The 19598-nt window shown below is 34.6% G+C and overlaps 1 protein-coding gene across 1 annotated transcript in view; it reads right to left on the bottom strand.

Annotated features, from left to right (window-relative positions):
- The window catches only part of LOC115435542 (glutamate receptor ionotropic, kainate 3-like), a 239968-nt gene that overhangs the window by 103968 nt on the left and 116402 nt on the right, over positions 1-19598 (bottom strand). Inside the window, exons 2-3 of the mRNA XM_030158013.1 lie at positions 3678-3851; positions 1922-2179 (exon numbers count right to left, since the gene is read on the bottom strand). Coding sequence (XP_030013873.1) covers positions 1922-2179; positions 3678-3851 — 432 coding nt within the window. The remainder of the gene's footprint in view (positions 1-1921; positions 2180-3677; positions 3852-19598) is intronic.

The raw sequence follows: 19598 nt of genomic DNA, 5'->3' as shown, positions 1-19598 counted from the left end.
AAACATGTTGGGGATGTTTGTAATAACACACAAGCAAAAGAGACACTGTATGAACCGTTTATGAACAGTTTTGGGCCCAGTTGATGGGTCTGCCTTTTAGCTTTATCTTCCATTGGGTTTGATATTCACATCTGGAGGTAAATTTGACCAAATGAGCATCAATTACCTTCAGATTGTCAATACACAATAAAAAGCATTGGTGCTAGATAGATTTATTTATTTATTTATTTATTTTCACAAAAGTCAAAATCCTGATGTGCTGGAAAATTAAAGCTTTCATGCTCAACTGAGTCATGATAAAATGTTTTTCCCTGTAAACTATCATTGTTATAACAGTTTCTGGAAATCCACTGTGAACTTATTTTGCACAAGATCAAATTATATCAGCATGGGACTGAACTGAGCAAGGTTTAAGTGTATTGATTGAATCAGGTTCTGCTTTAAGATGCTTTTAAGGAACATTGTTGTTATACTTTTAATACCTTTTAAATTACTGATGTTGTTTTATATGTATGTTCTTAGTTTAGTGAATTATGTATGGTTTTAGAATGGACTGTTATTGTGTTTTATGTATATTTTTAGTGTGGATGTATGATGTATGTAAGATTTAATGTATGGCTGTGATTTCTTTTCTTTTTTTTTTCTTTTTTTTTTTACCCTGTCCTGTTCAGCAATTTGGCCTCCAATATTAGTGTACTGGTGCCACGATCTAAGAGGGTTTTGAACCTTAGATCAGTTCTCCCTATTGGTTGGATTTGGTTGTGATTTCTATTTTGTGTAACTTCTGCTGCTGCTGTTTTGGCCAGGACACTCTTGAAAAAGAGGTTTTTAATCTCAATGAGCTTTTCCTGGTAAAACAAAGAATAAATAAAATTTAACCCTTTCATGCATGACGTCCACATTTGCGGACAAATAGTTTAAGCTCACTTTCCAAAGGGTTATAAAGTCAATATTCTCCAAACCACATGGGAGCAGTCTGATAGACCCTAAGCAATACAATAAAAAAGTATCATTTTAGTTTTAGAATTTGGACTGCTCTGTGATCTTATAAAGTTAACCTCCTAAGACCCAGTTATGGTTTTCTGTCCATGTTTCTGAACAAGTTTCACAGCTTTATACAAAAACAAAACAAACAAACAAAAAAAAAACAGTCCATCACAAAGGACATTCCATCGAAAAAAATACATCTGAAAAAACTGTTGCATTAAGATATTTCCAACATAGGCAATTATTTAACAACAAAAAGCCAAAACTTGTACTTTCCTGGGTCTCAGGAGGTTAAATACCTTCTTAATAAAACCATATTTAAAAAAAAAAAATCAAAATACATTTCAACTTTAGCTGAATTTTGAGTAATAAAATCAATCTAAAAAAAAAAAATCTAGATACTTTTTTTCATAATTCATGCATGAAAGGGTTAAAAAATGGTATTGCAGAATGCTATCCTATTTCCCTGCAAATCATAATAACAACAAGTGGTGCCAAGCACAACAAACCCCGCCCCTTTCAACTATTGTAGCTTATTTTGGCATCGATCCAGCTGATGTCATCATGTATATGTGTGTGCTGATGTCATCAAATCAGTTGCCTCTATATATGTGCCAAGTTTGAAGTGAACTGAAAGAAAATTGATGTTTTTATAGACATTTGAAATTTCGCCCATTGTAAGTAAATTAGAGGAGAAAAACATTTTTTTTTTTTAAATTCATAAAAAAATTTAACTTTTACCTACTTTTCCCAAAATATAATCACATCAATTCTGGGTCACTGGGAATCTATAAACCCAATTTGGTATGAATTCAACCAATAGTTTTCTGTTAACAAACAAATAAACAAACAAACTGAACCATAAACAATACCCCAATAACAGTTTGGATGTGAACATAGTGAATTACTTTACAGAATAGTATATTGTTCTTACCTGTGCTGTCATCATATACAACAGTGGCTGTTTTCCATTTGAGAAACTGCACCAGGTCCAAGATGGCATAGCTTAGTGAGGAGTAATCTGGATATAAATTGGCATAAAAGGTGTCCCTGTTGTCCATGGGGTGGTGTTTCCACCGCACCTGGATGTGCGGCACTTCCAACGCGTTGCAGATCGACTGCACAGCATTTGACGACGAGCTATGTGAAGGCCCAAATATTGCAACCACACCTAAAGACAGCTGGTCACAAGCTGGATCAAAGATAGAGAAAAACCTTTAGCATTTACAGCAACAACCAATTACTTCTTTTTCTACAGTAGACTTTAACCCATAAAGACCCAGTACTACTTTTGTGGCAGTTCTCAAATACTTTTATCTCTATATTTAACCTTTCTTAAGTGATTTATCACAATTGATTGTAATATTATCCTCCTCATTTTGTATTTTCTCAGTGTAAATTATGTATTTTTCTATATTTGATTTACTGATCATGTAGATCACAGGTGTCAAACATGTGGCCCTGGGGCCAAATCCGGCCCGCCAAAGGCTCCAATCCGGCTCCTGGGATGAATTTGTGAAATACAAAATTAAACTGAAGATACGAACAATCAAGGATGTTCAATCTAAAGTGGGTCAGACCAGTAAAATACTACCATAATAACCTATAAATAATGGAAAAAAAGCTAATTTTTTGTTTATTTTTTAGTGTCAAAAAAGTAAAATTACACAAAAATGTTTACATTTACAGACTGGCTTTTCCCAAAAAATATGAACAACCTGAAATGTTTTAAGAGAAGTATGTAGTATTTTAACAAAATTCTGTCTATTATCAAATTTTTTGTGTATTTGTAGATCCACTGTGATCTGTAAGTTGTGATGCACATGTATAAATGATAAACTAAAGTGTAATATTGCTAAAATTGCACTTATTTTTCTGAAGAATTTTCAGGTTGTTCATATTTGTTCATGTTACGTTCAAGTACAGTTCGTAGATGTAAACATTTTAATTATGGAATTTTCCTTTTTTCATTCAAAAACAGAGAAAACTTTGGAGTTGACATTATTTCTAAGTTCTTATTCTATTATTCTCTTTTTTTTTTTTGCAAAATTATGCATTGTTTTAGTGTAAATACATGAAAATATTTGCATTTACAAACAGAAACATTTGGAGTTGTCATTATTTATATGTTATTATGATAGTATTTTACTGGTCCGGCCCACTTTATATCATATTAGGCTGTATGAGGCCCCTGAACTAAAATGAGTTCGACACCCCTGATGTAGATGTTCATAAAAGCTCAGATTAAAGTTCAGGGTCATTATATCAGAATTAGAAAAAAAAAAAAACCCTGAAAAAAGTGACTTTTTCAGCAAAGATATCATTAACTGAACATAAACCAAATGTGTCCATCCACTGTCATTTATCAAACTCAATGGGTTTTACTGGTGAATCAATGTTGTAGAAGATGATGGAGCCTCTGAACGTCCAAATGGGTCATATCTGATGACTATGAAAAGATGACAAACTGTATTTTATGCCAATTATTTCCATGTATTGAAAGGATCAGTGGATCAACAGGTATTAAACGGTTTAGATCAGTAGATGATTTTGGTTGCCGGTGGATGTTTGGGTCTTTATGGGTTAACAGGAGAGAAAAACAGTAGTCATCAGAAGAGGTTTTAATGTTCTTATTGACCTTTTCTGGCTGACCAGGATCTCCATAAATTAACTCAAAACAAGTCACTTACCTTTTCTCGACGCCTCAAAACTGTCGTAGATATTAATCCTCTGTATGTCATATGTTAATGTTGTATTTGGCAACAAAGTCCTATTTCTGTTAATGTTATTAACAGCAAATTTAAAGGCAAGTTCCTCGGCGCTAACAAGGGAAACAGGTCCATCTGTTTGTTCAAAGATCCCACCTGCAAAACAAGAGAAACAAAAAAGAAAAGTACAGTTTGAGGTCTGAAAACAAGGAAAAGAAGAAACTACAAATCTTCACCTAAAACTTAATGGTGGAAAATATTAAGAAGCACAACAGTAAGGGGAGCAGCGCACATTACACAAGGTATTAAATTTACTCAGCAAACATGGAGCAATGCTCTCCATTTTCAGGGAATGCTGAAAACCCAATATCAGCTTTGAAGTCTAAAACCATAATGGATTTAGGGAGTCTGTGTGTGTGTTTGTCTCTGTCTGTCTGTCTGTCTGTTCCATCAGGGCAGCAGAATCTCAGCCTCTTGTCTCTCCATTAAGACGTCCTTTTATTTCACCGTGTTGGCAGGGCACATAACTGGACTTGGGCACTTTTTCTTTATACATAAAATTCAAAGGAAAGTATGTTTTATCTGTTTTTTTTAGTTTTTTTAGATGGGCTAGAATACTGCAAAAAATGTATGAAACATGTCTGTATACACATCAAAGTCTTGCTTGAGATGGTGGCGAGCATCAGACCATCAGTTCTGCACTACATCCTTGAGCAGATGCATTCATTACTTCTATGATGAATGTTTTTATGCTTCCTTGCAATGCACTGTGTTTTTGGAAATGTACCGGGTGGGGAAGCAAAATTTACAATATTTTGAGGCAGGGATTGAAAGACAGTGTATGACCAATTAGTTTATTGAAAGTCATGAGAATTTATTTGCCACAAGAAAATTGACATAATAGAAAATGTTTTTATTCTATGTGTCCTCCTTCTTTCTCAATAACTGCCTTCACACGCTTCCTGAAACTTGTGCAAGTGTTCCTCAAATATTGGGGTGACAACTTCTCCCATTCTTCTTTAATAGTATCTTCCAGACTTTCTCGTAATAGTTTTGCTCATAGTCATTCTCTTCTTTCCATTATAAACAGTCTTTATGGACACTCCAACTATTTTTGAAATCTCCTTTGGTGTGACGAGTGCATTCAGCAAATCACACACTCTTTGACGTTTGCTTTCCTGATTACTCATATGGGCAAAAGTTTCTGAAAAGGTATGGATAATAGTGTTAGATATGATTATGACATCAATATATGTTTGGTTTCAAAACAACTGACGTAGTGCCTGCTGAGAAAAAACAACTAAATGTTCATTGTAAATTTTGCTTCCCCACCCTGTATATATATATATATATATATATATATATATATATATATATATATATATATATATATATATATATATATATATATATAATTATTATTATTATTATTAGTGATAGTTAGCAAGACATTGTGGACAGAAAAACAACAACAATGACAGATTATTGACAAACAACAACAACGACAACATTATAACAATGAAAAAGATCTTAAATGGGTAACACTTTATAATAAGTACACACTATGAAGCATTAGTTCAGCATTAACAAATACTGAATTCATCATTTATAAAGCATATTTCTGACATGAATACTCATTAATATATGGTTTATCAGGACAGTTATAAATGTTTTACTCATCATTCATAATCATTCATCATTCAATCATGCAGTTTGTTTGATAATCCCATGTACTGTGTCAAAAAAACTTTTGTGAGTCTTTAGGCATTGCCAACCTTTAAATCTCATTTGTAAATGCTTCATATGGCATAGATAGTGCACACTTTAGATGAGCTCACACCATAGACTTAATTAATGAGTAGTAAGTGCTTTATAAATACCTGAAATAATGAATTCCTGTATTAATAACTGTTTATAGGAAAATAAATGTGTGTTAGTATAAAATACCCACTAAAATATTCACTAACCATTAGTACATGTCTGAATAGTGTATGTGCGAGCATAAATGCACATCATAACTGGTTTGAACCTTGTAAGTGATGCAATACTAAATTTTTAAAGGCTGAATCCATAATTTATAAAGTATGAAAATACAATCATTAAGCACAGTGTAGATGAGCTTATTCATGATGAGTAAAACCATTATAACTGTGCTTATAAACCATATATTAATGAGTATTCATGTCAGAAATATGCTTTATAAATGATGAATTCAGTATTTGTTAATGCTTAAATAATGCTTCACAGTGTGTATTTATCATAAAGTGTTACCCTTAAAAGTAAAGAGCAACTAAACAATATGGTTTGGTTAGGGGCGACAGGGAAAAGGGGAAAAGAGGAGTGTGAATGAAAGTGAGAAAGAGAGAGGGGGAATGAGAGGGAAAATAATAATTGTTGTAATAATACAAAAATATGTAATATTAATAATACCAGTAGCCTAATTTGTTAGTATTATTGTGCAGTAGCAGTGGAGGCAGCCACAATACAACAATAACTTAAATAATTTAATATTTGTAGTAATGTATTTGTATCAGTTACTATCCGCTTTGAGTTTATATGAATTAATTTAAATTAATTTGGCTGGGGGTAGGGGGATGGAGCCCAGCACACAGAGCCTGCAAATATATATATGTATATGTTTTATTTTATTTTTTCTAAGTACGCCAACCTCTGTATCTAACAATAAAATGAGTCTAAGTTGTCTCTAATTGGTAAAATAAGAAACATTATATGAAGTGTCAAATTTAAGACAACAAAGTCCTTCTGTGGTTCAGCCGCAGCCTTTAAGAAGACAGTTTCGACAGCTGCTTAAAAGATGCCTGTAGGTACATAAGCTTATGGAGGGACTGACTCTCCACCTCCACTCTCATCATATTATGCATTTCAATAACAAAGGAAAATGCCTCGGCTATCTGTCTGCAGCTGGGAAAAAGAAGAGGTTCGCTGCCATCAAAAGTTGCTTCAAATGTCTGTACTTTAGTTTTAATTCTACACAGTTATTATTTCAGCTTAGGAGACAACCTTACTTTGCACTCAATGCTCACATCTCTTAATCAGTAATGTCTCTCATGTTATTTCTGCTGCTTATTCATGCATGTTTAAAGTAATTATGGTAAGATGTTTCGGTCTTGTAAAGAACATGATGTCACTTCATGACACTTTTGAATGGGTTTGTGGGGTTGCTAAGCATGTGACAGGTTTTATGTCATTTATCAGCTCTGTCACCACTTTCTGTAGTCTTTGAAACATTCTGTAGTCAGACACATGTCTCCTAGTTACAATACAGTACACTGGAAGAAAAAACAAAAGGTACGGTGCTATTCAAAGAGGGGGTATGTTTGTTTTTGTCTTCTGTAAGTTCTTCAATTAGATATTTGACAAGATTGGACCCAAAAACACCCAATCGCAAAGCACATTTAGATATAAGATGGGGCCATGTTTGTATATTAACCCTTTCATGTATGACGTCCACATTAAAGCTCACTTTCCAAAAGGTTATAAAGGCAATATTCTCCAAACCACATGGGGGCAGTCTCTATAGACCCTAGGTAATATAACGAAAAAAAGTTTCATCTTAGTTTTAGAATTTGGACCGCTCTGTGATCTCCTAAAGTTAACCTCCTAAGACCCAAGTATGGGTTTTCTGTCCACATTTGTGGGCAATAGTGTCACAGCTTTATAAAACAAACAAAAATGTCCACCGCAAAGGACATTTCATAGAATTTACAAAAAATGCATTTGAAAAAACTGTTGCATCATGATGTTTCCAATATAGGCAATTATTTAATTTTTTTTTTAAAAAGCCAAAACTTGTACTTTCCTGGGAATGCATTTCAACTTTAGTCTAATTTTGAGTAATAAACTCACTAAAAACAAACAAACAAATAAACAAAAAAGAAAAAAAAAAATCCACCACAAAGGACATTCCATAAAAAAAAAAAAAGTATCTGAAAAAACTGTTGTTTCCAATATAGGGCAATTATTTGATTAAAAAAAAGCCAAAACTTGTACTTTTCTGGGTCTCAGGAGGTTAAACATCTTCATAAAACCCTTTTTTAAAAAAAAAAAAAAATCAAAATGCACTTCAACTTTAACCTAATTTTGATTCATGAAATCAGTCTAAAATAACCTAGACACTTTTTTGTCATAATTCATGCATGAATTCATGCATGTTCTCTCCAAGCAGCATAGGTTTGCTCGTCCATCAAAAACAGGTTCATATAATTCTCCTGTCAGTGCTTAAACCAAGGAACCAGTGCAGATCTGGAGTTGGTTCCTCAGCACCCTACACCTGTGCTAATGCTAATGCTAGGTTCCATGTACATTAGTATGGGTCAAATGCACAGGCTGAATTTATCTGCAGGTATAATAAAGTGGGTGTGACTTTTAACCTTAACCTATTTAATTTAATGCATATCATTAGCCTCATAACATAATTGTCTAAGTCATATTTTTGACCAAATTGTGATATCTGCATAAAATGACACAACAGTGTTAGGACAGTTTGTGTTTGTATGTTATGAGGGTCACAGTATGCAACATTTGATGCAACATTTGATGCTTTTGGACACAGTATATGCTATACTCAACTATATAGTATAGTATAGACTATACAGTGTATACTATACTATACTATACTATACTATACTATACTATACTATACTGTCCTGTACTATACTATACCATACTACACTGTACTATACTATACTATATTATACTATACTATGCTATGCTATGCTATACTATACTTTACTGTACTGTACTATACTATGCTGTATTATGCTATGCTATACTATATCGTTTTATATTGTACTATACTATACTGTACTGTACTGTACTATACTATATGATGCTATACCATACTATATCATATTATATTATATTATATTATATTATATTATATTATATTATATTATATTATATTATATTATACAATACTATACTATACTATACAATACTATACTATACCATGCCATACTATTCTATACTATATTATACTATACTATGCTATACTATTCTATACTATATTATACTATACTATGCTATACTATATCACATTATATTGTACTATACTATACTGTACTATACTATACTTTACTGTACTATACTATATTATATGATGCTATACTATACTATATCATATTATACAATACTATACTATACCATGCTATACTATTCTATACTATATTATACTATACTATGCTATGCCATTCTATACTATACTATACTATACTATACTATACTATACTATACTATACTATACCGACAGTATCTTCTGGAACAATTTGTGATAGAATATGTGTTTTCATATTCTGTGGGATATGTTGCACATACAAATCCAGACAATACCATATATAAGCTTTACTATTGTCTGGTTATATATCGGAGGAAAACATTATAGACATGTGACACATCTAGAACTCATATGCTAATGAATCTTTTCACATACTGGTCTTTTGTGAGTAACTGGGAGATTATTGCCATTAGCCTCTTTGTACTAAACACAATGTCTTTAAAAACAAAACAAAAACATCACCTGTTTTAGAAATGCAGTTCATAAATATTTCATTGAGTTAATTTCCTGGTTACTATTTCTGTTAATGCAGGGGTGTTTTTCATTTTCTAAAGCACAAAGACATAGCAAATCTATGCCCAACAATTTCCAAGGTGACCCAAATAAATCCAGATCACAGTGGTACTCAAACAAAGGGTGGTCTTTTGTTACCTTATTTGATTTCAACGGCTTGAAGGCGATTATTTTATTTTATTTGTTTTTTTTTTGTTTTTTTTTTATTCTGCACTCGAATGACCCTGAAGGCAAACACATACTGCCTGCCAGCCCAGCCTTCTTTCACTAATCCTAAAGACTGCCTGCTGATACCAAGCTGAGCTCGGAAATAACACCTGTGACCCGCCGATGCCCCCCAGACAGACCCCTCAGCTCCTGGATCACAGAATCACATACCTTGGTTGCTGAGGGCAGAGTAGCAATTCAGAAAGCCCAGCTCATCTTACTATTTATGACTCAAAGCCTCTCTGGGTTGTGAAGGGATGTGATGCATAAACTGCCCAGTGGAATGCTTCACATTAAAATAAATGAATCCTTCCATTTCATGGGGAAATCTCATTAGAGTACATTAAGTAATTGCTGGAGTATATAGTAATTTGACTGTTAAGAGGATAAAATGTGCATTGCTCAGAAGCACTTTAACAAATTTAATAAACAAGGGAAACCTGCTCCTTGGGAGGAAAATCCTGTGGATAATTTGCCTTACCCCTTTCAAAATTCTGCCATAAGCACAATAGCAAGGCTTAATGTACAAGCACTGCCTCAACTCTGTCAAATAAGGGATAAGCACTTCTTCTTAGCATCACACAACAATTACTATAATGATGCACAGACTGGATCCCTGTGAAATATGTTTACAAGTTATTTAAATAACTAAACCCAGTGTTCATTATTGCAGGAGATGCGTCCAAATTGAGATGTATAAATTTCAGACTTGTTCTCGTGAATCTCCGTCAAAAGGCTTCAAATTAGCATGTTTCCAACAGACAACAGCACAAAGGACTTTAATTAGTCTCTAAGGTCCTACCACAATATATAAATCAGCCACTAATTACAGCTGTTTTCATAATTTGTCTTTTGAGGACGTGGATCAGCTGCATTCACAATCGACATACGGATCCACGGCACGTGGAGAAGGACAATCAAACTTCAGTTTGGAAACTACAGGAAGTGAAATCAGGTCATCCAAACTTGTAGAAAAAAAAACAGTTAGGGACAACTACCAGTGGCAGCAGTTTATTAAAAACAAGTAAAGCACTAGCCATAAAAATAGGATAAGAGCACATGAGGGCAGTTCATCTCAGCTGCCTGGTGAATAATATGTACAAAATAAAATACCAAACCAAAAGTGAAGAGTAAATGAAATGGTACATTAATAAAGCATTAGGTCTGCGTTAAATGAAAGCCTTTGGTAATGTTTGATGTGAATGAACATCATCAGTATTTTTTCAAGCCGAAGCTGTAGTTGCAGTGGGGTCTGCGTGTCCTGAGGGAACCGGCAGAGACATGCTGTGCCGAGTCAAAATCAGAGGTTTCACATTTCAGCTGTACATGCCCTTGCAAAAATCCACATTGTAGCATGAAAGCTCCACATGTTATGTACCGGCAAACAACGTGGGCATGTGCACATGTCTAAACCTACCCTGTGCTGTTATGAAGTGGCAGAGTGCCTGCAAGCCAGCTTAGCTGGTTGGAGTTGGAATCATCTGGGTACCACTGAAAAATATTTATTTTTAACATCTCCTGCATTTAAAGAGTGTAGACTTCAAAGAGTGGGATCTGAGTGACAGAATGTCTGCCAAAACAAAGTGGCATCAAGAAAGAATGAAGCCAGGGGTTGTTTTTGCTATTTTTGTGCTTTGGTTTGATGACTTTAACCACATTATGATAAAGTTGTAAAGTAACCTTACTGGTGTCTTTTGTCCCTTTCACAACAGATATTCTTCTTATGGGGAGATGTTTTATTTATTTATTTATTTATTTATTTATTTATCCAAGATGTTAGGTAGTAGGATCAAATCAAGTACATCTCAGTGTTCTGATTTATTATAATTTACTCTTCCACTTTAGTTTTTGATTAAGTTTTATAATTGATTGTTTTATTCATGTTTTTTTCTGTAAAAGTCTTGTTCTAATTTAGTTGTAGTGTTGGTTGTAGTTTTTGAGGTATCCTGAAGAAAGGCTTTCTTAAGAGGATGAAAAAGGTCATATATATAGGTTATGGATGGACGGACGGACGGACGGAGGGACGGACGGACGGACGGACGGATAGATAGATAGATAGATAGATAGATAGATAGATAGATAGATAGATAGATAGATAGATAGATAGATAGATAGATAGATACATACATACATACATACATACATACATACATACATACATACATACATACATACATACATACATAGCAGGGACTGTTCGGTGTCTTGCTCAAGGACACTTTGACATGCACACAGTGGTCAGGGATCAACCCACCAACCTCCTTATTAGTGAATGATTCAGCCCCAGCCATCCACAGTGTCATCCACACCAACATGTATGTGACACACAGTGACACATGGTGCCTACATTTCTATCTGTGTAAAATGCTGGTCTCACCCACTGAATTAATGGTTTCTCTTTCTTTCCAACCATCCTCCCAGTTCAAAGCAGTCAAGGTCATCTTTATATGTGCCCTTCTCACCACCATAGCAGAAGCCATAGTTACTATTGGTGTTTTGCAAGATGGAAGTTGTGAAAATGAGAGGTGAGATCAATTACAGTATGTTTGTATTTTCTTCTTCTTTGTCAGAGTATGACCATTACAAGCAGTTAGAGCTGGTTTTATAGCAACATTCACTACCTTTCACTTAAACCACTTTTTCCTTTTCAACCTGGATAAGTCCATATTTCAAAGTAAAAAAACCTGATTTTTTTTTTTCTTTCTTCAATTCACAAGGCCCAAGTAAGGAGTAGATCCATATTTTATTTTCATTGCCCTCCATTGTATGATGCACTGAGCTTGTTAAAACAAACTCTTTGCTGCCAGACACCAATGCAAAGGCCCAAACAATGAAACTAGCTCATTATGCTGTTGGTATACATGTGTGCTCACCCACTGCATTTCTGAGTGTTGCTCTTTTGTACTTTCTTTTCACAAGTGGGATTCCCAATCTTCCTGTGAATAGCTTCCTGTCTCCCTGGATGTGCAACAGCACTCAGTTTTACAATGACGGTAGCAAACAATGACCAGCACAAAGCACACAAAAATTGCCGCGAACAGTCGGAAATGCGGCCAATTTCAGGAAGAATATGCTGCTTTATAATTATGTGTAACAACACAACACCAGAGACCAACTGTTGTACAATACTGAGACCAGTATTTAAGTTGGCCAGTACTGCATTATTGTGCCACACATACTGTTAGAGGAAAGAGTGGGCCGGTGAATCTGTTACATTTAATCAATGATAAGTATCAGCAGAGGAAATTAACATTGCTGGTTAATTAAAGGTGCCAGGAAGCATGTTGGCTCATTAGTTAGCAAAGTCACCTCACAGTAAGATAGTTCCATGTTTGATCTTAGTTATAGTTTCTCTTCCTGTGTTTGCTCGGATCTCCTCCTGCTCTGGTTTTATAACACAGTCCAAACACTTGAAGGTCATTCGGTTTTAAAACCCTACATTTCCTTTCATGTGGGTATTAACCTGGATGTGTGGCTAAAGCTGTTATTTACAGAGTCAGTACTTTAGTAAGATATCCAGAAATATGTTGGAAGGTCACACCATAAAAAAAAAAAAAAAAAGACATGGTGAAGATACATTAAAATCCGCTGTATAAAGTGTGGATTCAAACAATCCCATCTTCAACATAGGCCACTGAGCCCGTTTACATGACTATAAAAATCCAATAACTGGGAGTAAGCCGATAATTGCTGTAATCAGATGCGATGCGTTTACATGCACTTCAGAAATGCGATAATTGAGAAACTCTGGCTTTACAGGGTGGGGAAGCAAAATTTACAATATTTTGAGACAGGGATTGAAAGACAGTGTATGACCAATTAGTTTATTGAAAGTCATGAGAATTTATTTGCCACAAGAAAATTTACATAATAGAAAATGTTTTTATTCTATGTGTCCTCCTTCTTTCTCAATAACTGCCTTCACACGCTTCCTGAAACTTGTGCAAGTGTTCCTCAAATATTGGGGTGACAACTTCTCCCATTCTTCTTTAATAGTATCTTCCAGACTTTCTCGTAATAGTTTTGCTCATAGTCATTCTCTTCTTTCCATTATAAACAGTCTTTATGGACACTCCAACTATTTTGAAATCTCCTTTGGTGTGACGAGTGCATTCAGCAAATCACACACTCTTTGACATTTCCTTTCCTGATTACTCATATGGGCAAAAGTTTCTGAAAAGGTATGGATAATAGTGTTAGATATGATCATGACATCAATATATGTTTGGTTTCAAAACAATTGACGTAGTGCCTGCTGAGAAAAAACAACTAAATGTTCATTGTAAATTTTGCTTCCCCACCCTGTACATGTTTGAGTCCATTATTTGATTTCTTTCGGAGTACGTACGCAAGTTATGACATAAGATGTACAGTATACTTCCTGACATTTTCAAAACATCTGGTCTTGTCTTGTTAATCATGGTAGTGCCTACGGTGTCAGCTGATGTTAGCTGGCCTAATGTGGGAGGAGCCAATGAGACTGCAAAATAGGTTACATGGTGCTGCTGTCCGTCATTTAATTTCATTATTTGTTTAACTTTTTCTTTAGGCTAACGTCTGTTTATATAATTTTGTTTTATTATTATTTTTTTTTTTTTTAACGAAAGAAATCAGATTAACCTGTGTACATTCATGAAAACATTGGATTATTGGGGAGAAATCTAAGTGTGTTAATCTGATTTCTCATAATCAGATTACTGCTGTTATCGGATAAAGCCTATCAGATTAATTCCTGTTTACATGATCACTTGAATAGTCCGATAACGCAAGAAATCAGATAATGATCAGAGTTTTGGTGTGCACGTAAATGGGCTCACTGTGACTTATGCATGGAGTATTTCAGTTTTAATGCTTAGATCTGATATTCCTTTAAGTCAGTCCAGTTCATTTTTATCATCCCTATAGAGTCATTCAGCCTCTGCATTTAACCCAATGTTCACCCTACACAGAGGAGCAGTGGGCTGCCACTGAAGGTGCCCAGGGACCCCCTTCAGATCTATGCCAGCGCCTTGGTCAAGGGCACTGGCAGGAGAATTAACCTAGCATATATGTCTTGGGAGATGTAAGACCTGAAGAAAAACCCATACAACATGGGAAGAGCATGCAAACTCCATACAAATACTGTAGGTCCTGGCCAAACTGGAACTGGAAGACCTAACCTTCTTGCTGTGAGGTGACAGTGCTTACTTAGTGGTGTAGTGGTTAGCACCTCCACCTCACTGCAGGAAGGTTCTGGGTTTGACTCTCAGTTAACTGGAGCCTTTCTGTGCTGCCTTTTCTCCATTCTACTTGAGTTCCCCCCACCATTAACCCTTTCATGCATATTGGTCACTACAGTGGACAACTATTCTCTTGTATATTCATGGATTTTGTTGTTTTACTTGCATATCAGCCAACACAGTGGACACTTATTGGTCAAAACAGTTATTTCCCGTCAGAGAGTGAACTTTAATAGATTGCCATTTCAACATTTATTTCAATATAAAGTAGCTCCTTGTTTTGGATAATCTCTTATGGTCCAACTAAAGCAAAAATGAATTTAAAAGTAAAATTGTGGGTCATTTAGCAACACTAATCTGTCAAATTGTCTCTAAAATGTCCCGTCAGAGAGATTTTGAACACTGTGTTTTGACCCTTATGCACCATCCCATACACTGTAATTCATACCATGACTATAACTTTCCTGTTCTTGATAAACCTGATCTGCGGTAAAATATTTGAGTATAAATAAATTACTAATTGTTATTAGACTGTAATCAACAGGTTTTTGTTTTTAAACAAAAAGTTGTTTTTTTTTATTGCATATTATCGGAGTGTTATAGTATGTTAAAAATGTGAGAAAACATCAGATTGGCAGCATTAAAAAAATTATTTCATAGTTTCAGTCAGTAAATGCATGTTTTTTCACTTCAAGAATTAAACGCATGGTGTCCAGCTGAGTAGCTATTTTTGTAACTCCATGAAAAAAAAGGTTCATAGAAAAATTTCAATCACATTGGGTTTTTTTTTTTCATGCCTAAAGAGGAATAAAAAGTCAGGAAAAAAAAAAAATCTTGAATTAGGTTCTCATAATTCATGCATGAAAGGGTTAAAAACAGGAATATATACGTTAATGTTCCTGTTAGTGCTTTAGACCATGGAACTGATGAGGATCTGGAGTTGGTCCCCGAGGACCTTCGATGGCAGCTCACTGCTCCTAATGTGTGTTATGTGCTAACGCTAATGCTAGTTGGTTATGTTAAGACAATCCCTTTGTGAATAATAAAGAAAGTTAACTGTAACCTTTCCTAATGCTCCACACATGATAGTTTGGCTGTTCACATTATAAATCACATGATCTAAATGTAACCAGTACCAGATTACAGTCCTGAGCTAACCAGTAATGATGTAGATCTTGAGACTGGTCTTGGCCTCGAGAACAATTTTTTTGTGGTCTCGGTCTTGTCACGGACTCAACTCATTTGGTCTCGAATAGGGATGCACCGATACCGATACGACCATTGGGCATCGGCTCCGATACTCAGTATGTGTACTCGTATTCGTACTTGTAAAAGTAATCCGATACACTGCAGTGATACCACTTAATGACTGTGTGACATTCCCAGTTCAGCGAAGCAGGTACGAGGTGGTGGAATAATGTGTGTGGAGTGTGACGAGTGTGGAGATTTTTCAAAATAAATGACGGTGATAAAAGTAACGCTGACTGCAAGTAACGTTACAGACACAGACAGATACGGACGCAGCGTTCTGTCCGTCCTCTGAGTACATTCCATCCGTTTTCCAGGTGCTGGTGGATGCGTACCCAGACAGAGAATACCAGTGGGAGTACGGAGCGGTGCGGACCCCCGCCAGCAGAAGTGAAAACGAAACTTCTCACTCATTTCTCTTTTCTCTACCTGCTGAAGCTGAGCTTTTAAACCTTACCAGTGAAAACGCTGCAATATTAGTATCACATTAGTGTTTCCTCTGTCGTCTCCATGTTTGTTATTACTGACTTTCTTCTTCTCTTGTTATTACTGACTTTCTTCTTCTCAAAAAACTTTCCTCTTCTTCGTGGTATTTGTCCAGTATGGTTAATTCAGAGCGGCGCCCCCTGGTGGATTAACTGAGAAACGCTCATTCCAACACATTAAATGTCAGTAGCAGCACTTTGTTCCAGTCAGACTAATGACAACGACAATAAAGGAACTAAGAACTGGAATGGGATTTTTAAGTACTCGTATCGGTACTCGGTATTGGCAAGTACTCAAATGTAAGTACTCGTACTCAGTCTGGAAAAAAGTGGTATCGGTGCATCCCTAGTCTCGGACATAGCGATCTCGATGGGATTTGTACAAAAACCGCATCATCACAGAATAGTATCATTATTTATTACACGCCCTTTTCAAATGCAACCAGTCAGATGCATCTATTTTAAGAACACGTTACATTGTATGAATTTTCTTTAACTATTGAACTAGTCATGACACTTAACAGCAGTGCCTTTTTCTCTATAGTTGATATGAGTAATTATGTCATGTCAGTTCTAACTCTAGTCTGTTTTCAGTCGTGGTCTTGGTCTCGATACCCATCGGTCTCAGCAGTGTCTTGGTCTTGGTCTAGCCAGACTACTGACCAGAAAACATATGCCTCATAGTGGGCTAAATCTGTTTTATTTAATGTTATTTGGAGCTGTTGTTTGTATTAACTGCTTCAAACAGTGGATTTTCAGATGCTATTTTGTTAAGTCAACATATGTACGGCCTCTCAAAAAGTCTGATATTTTCATTAGTGACTTAAACTTATTACATTGTCACACACATAAGGATGGATCCAGGAAAACATCGGTAAGATGTCACATATAAAATGCTGTTTTATGAGTTTATGATTGTATTTATACGTTCATGTGCAGTGGACATATGGACGGACCCAAAATCAGAAGTTAAAAGATTAGAGACTGTCTGTATAAACAAGTTAAATAAATAAATAAATAAATAAATGAATAAATAACTGATGAATAAATAAGACCTGGATCCCACATGTTTTCTAATTTTGGTCACTGTTTCGATAATCTTATTAAATGGGTTTTGTTTAGTCAAGGTCAGGTTTATTTCTATAGCACATTTACAACACAACAGGGATATATAGATAAAAATACAAAATATAATAAAACTACTACAAATATATACACATAGAAGATAAGATATACTAAAACTGATAAAACAAATACACAATAAGATAAATAGGATCTAAAAATACAACTAAAAGATAAAACAAATAAGTCACACACTTTCATTAAAAGACACTGTTGAATTAGAAAAACTGTGTGTAAACTAAACCTGATATGTTAGTGTTTTCAAACGTCATTTGCAAAATAATACGATGCTTAAATTTCACATGAGGAGGCTATGGGCGTCTAATGAATTTATGTGAATTGTAAAAACATTTGTGTGTGTGTTTGTGCATTTGTGTGCAAGTTAGAATGTGACAACAACAGGTAATGAAAATCTAAAATAGTATCGAATGATTTACTTTAGCTATTTAACACAACAACAGAAACACGACAAATGTGTATTCAAGACTTATTAATTACATGACTACATTACGTATTACTTTCATTCCCGGATAAATTATATTTACACATTGAAATGTCAGCGTTATATATTGTAGTGCATTTACACACTATTTCCTCTTGCCACGTTCTGTAGATACAGTTCATCTCAGTGACTTGCCGAATGAAAGCTTACATCCATTACATTTTTCTTTGTTGAAATGCTTTCCCTCATATGCATCGATTCCCAACTGTAACTCTCTCTATATTTCTGGGTTTAGCAGACGGTGCATGTATTTGAGCTCTTCTGTTACTACATTTTTTTTTTCCCCAGTTATTTTTTATTGAGTTTTTTACAGCAGTAGTGCAAAAAAAAAAAAATCTAACCAATAGGAATTGTTGTTTTTATACAGAACAGAACGTGTAAAAAACATATATATAACAAAAGCAAAAAAAAACAAAAAGACAAAAAAACATCACAAATCAAGCCACCTATTGTCCTGAACAAGTGTAGCAGAGTTTGTGAGACGCAAACTTACATTTAAACATGGGTACAAAATGTCACAGAGAGAAGAGGAACAAAAGGGAGGTATACATACACATACATACATATTGGCTAAAATTTGCTTAGAGGTCTTATTTATGTCTTTGTGCATAATAAGTCAATATAAGTGAATCCTCAAAGGAACTTTGTGTTGGTAAATGCAACTTATGCAAATTTACAGGATTTCAATTCTATTGCAACATGTTGATGGTCATATGAACTATGTTTTCAGGTCAAAAATGTCCAATTTCATCACAGTTAATGCTATATTTTCATGTCACAAATGGCCAAGTTATATTTTAACTGAATTTACCTGAAAAACAAATATTCTTTTCTTTTAGATTCCCCAATTTTTCTTACAAGATTCTATCCTACATATCACATGTTTTATTTTTACAGGCTGCAATATGGAGTATGGTGCTGATCCATCCTGCTTATGTTACGCAAATACGTACATTAAGAATGTCACACGTCACTTTTTAAATCAACAGTTTTCTAATAATAAGCATTTTTATAAAGAAATAACAATTCTATATTGTTATTTACTCTTTAGTATGATGATACACTATACAATAAATAATTCTGATACTAGTTTTTGCACAGGGATCCACAATACCAACATTTATGAATAAGAGGAGAATTAGCAATAGTAAGTATATAAGTTTATTACTAATAAAGTACTGGTACAGATCATCATGGGTAATGTCACGTTCGTCCACCAGCAAAAGTTTTCACATACACGTGCTATTCAAAATCCAATATTTCTGAAAATATAGCTTCCACTGTCAAATAATATCAGTAGTCTGTGCACAAATGTATTAGCATTATTTCAACACAGTTCGATGCATTTCTTACAACTTTTTTTTTTGACAAAAAGGGCCACTCATTTGACCCCCTAAGTAAATTTTAGCTGATATATATTTATCTATACATGTATACACACATATACATACACTCACATACACCCAAATACAAATGCATACACACATACATATAAAATGCGTTATGATGTATGTATATATACATCCCCCATGA

Source organism: Sphaeramia orbicularis, chromosome 16, assembly GCF_902148855.1.
Source record: "Sphaeramia orbicularis chromosome 16, fSphaOr1.1, whole genome shotgun sequence".
Classification (NCBI taxonomy): Eukaryota; Metazoa; Chordata; class Actinopteri; order Kurtiformes; family Apogonidae; genus Sphaeramia; species Sphaeramia orbicularis.
The sequence above is the reverse complement of the archived record's forward strand: the minus strand, read 5'-3'. Positions and strand labels throughout refer to the sequence as shown.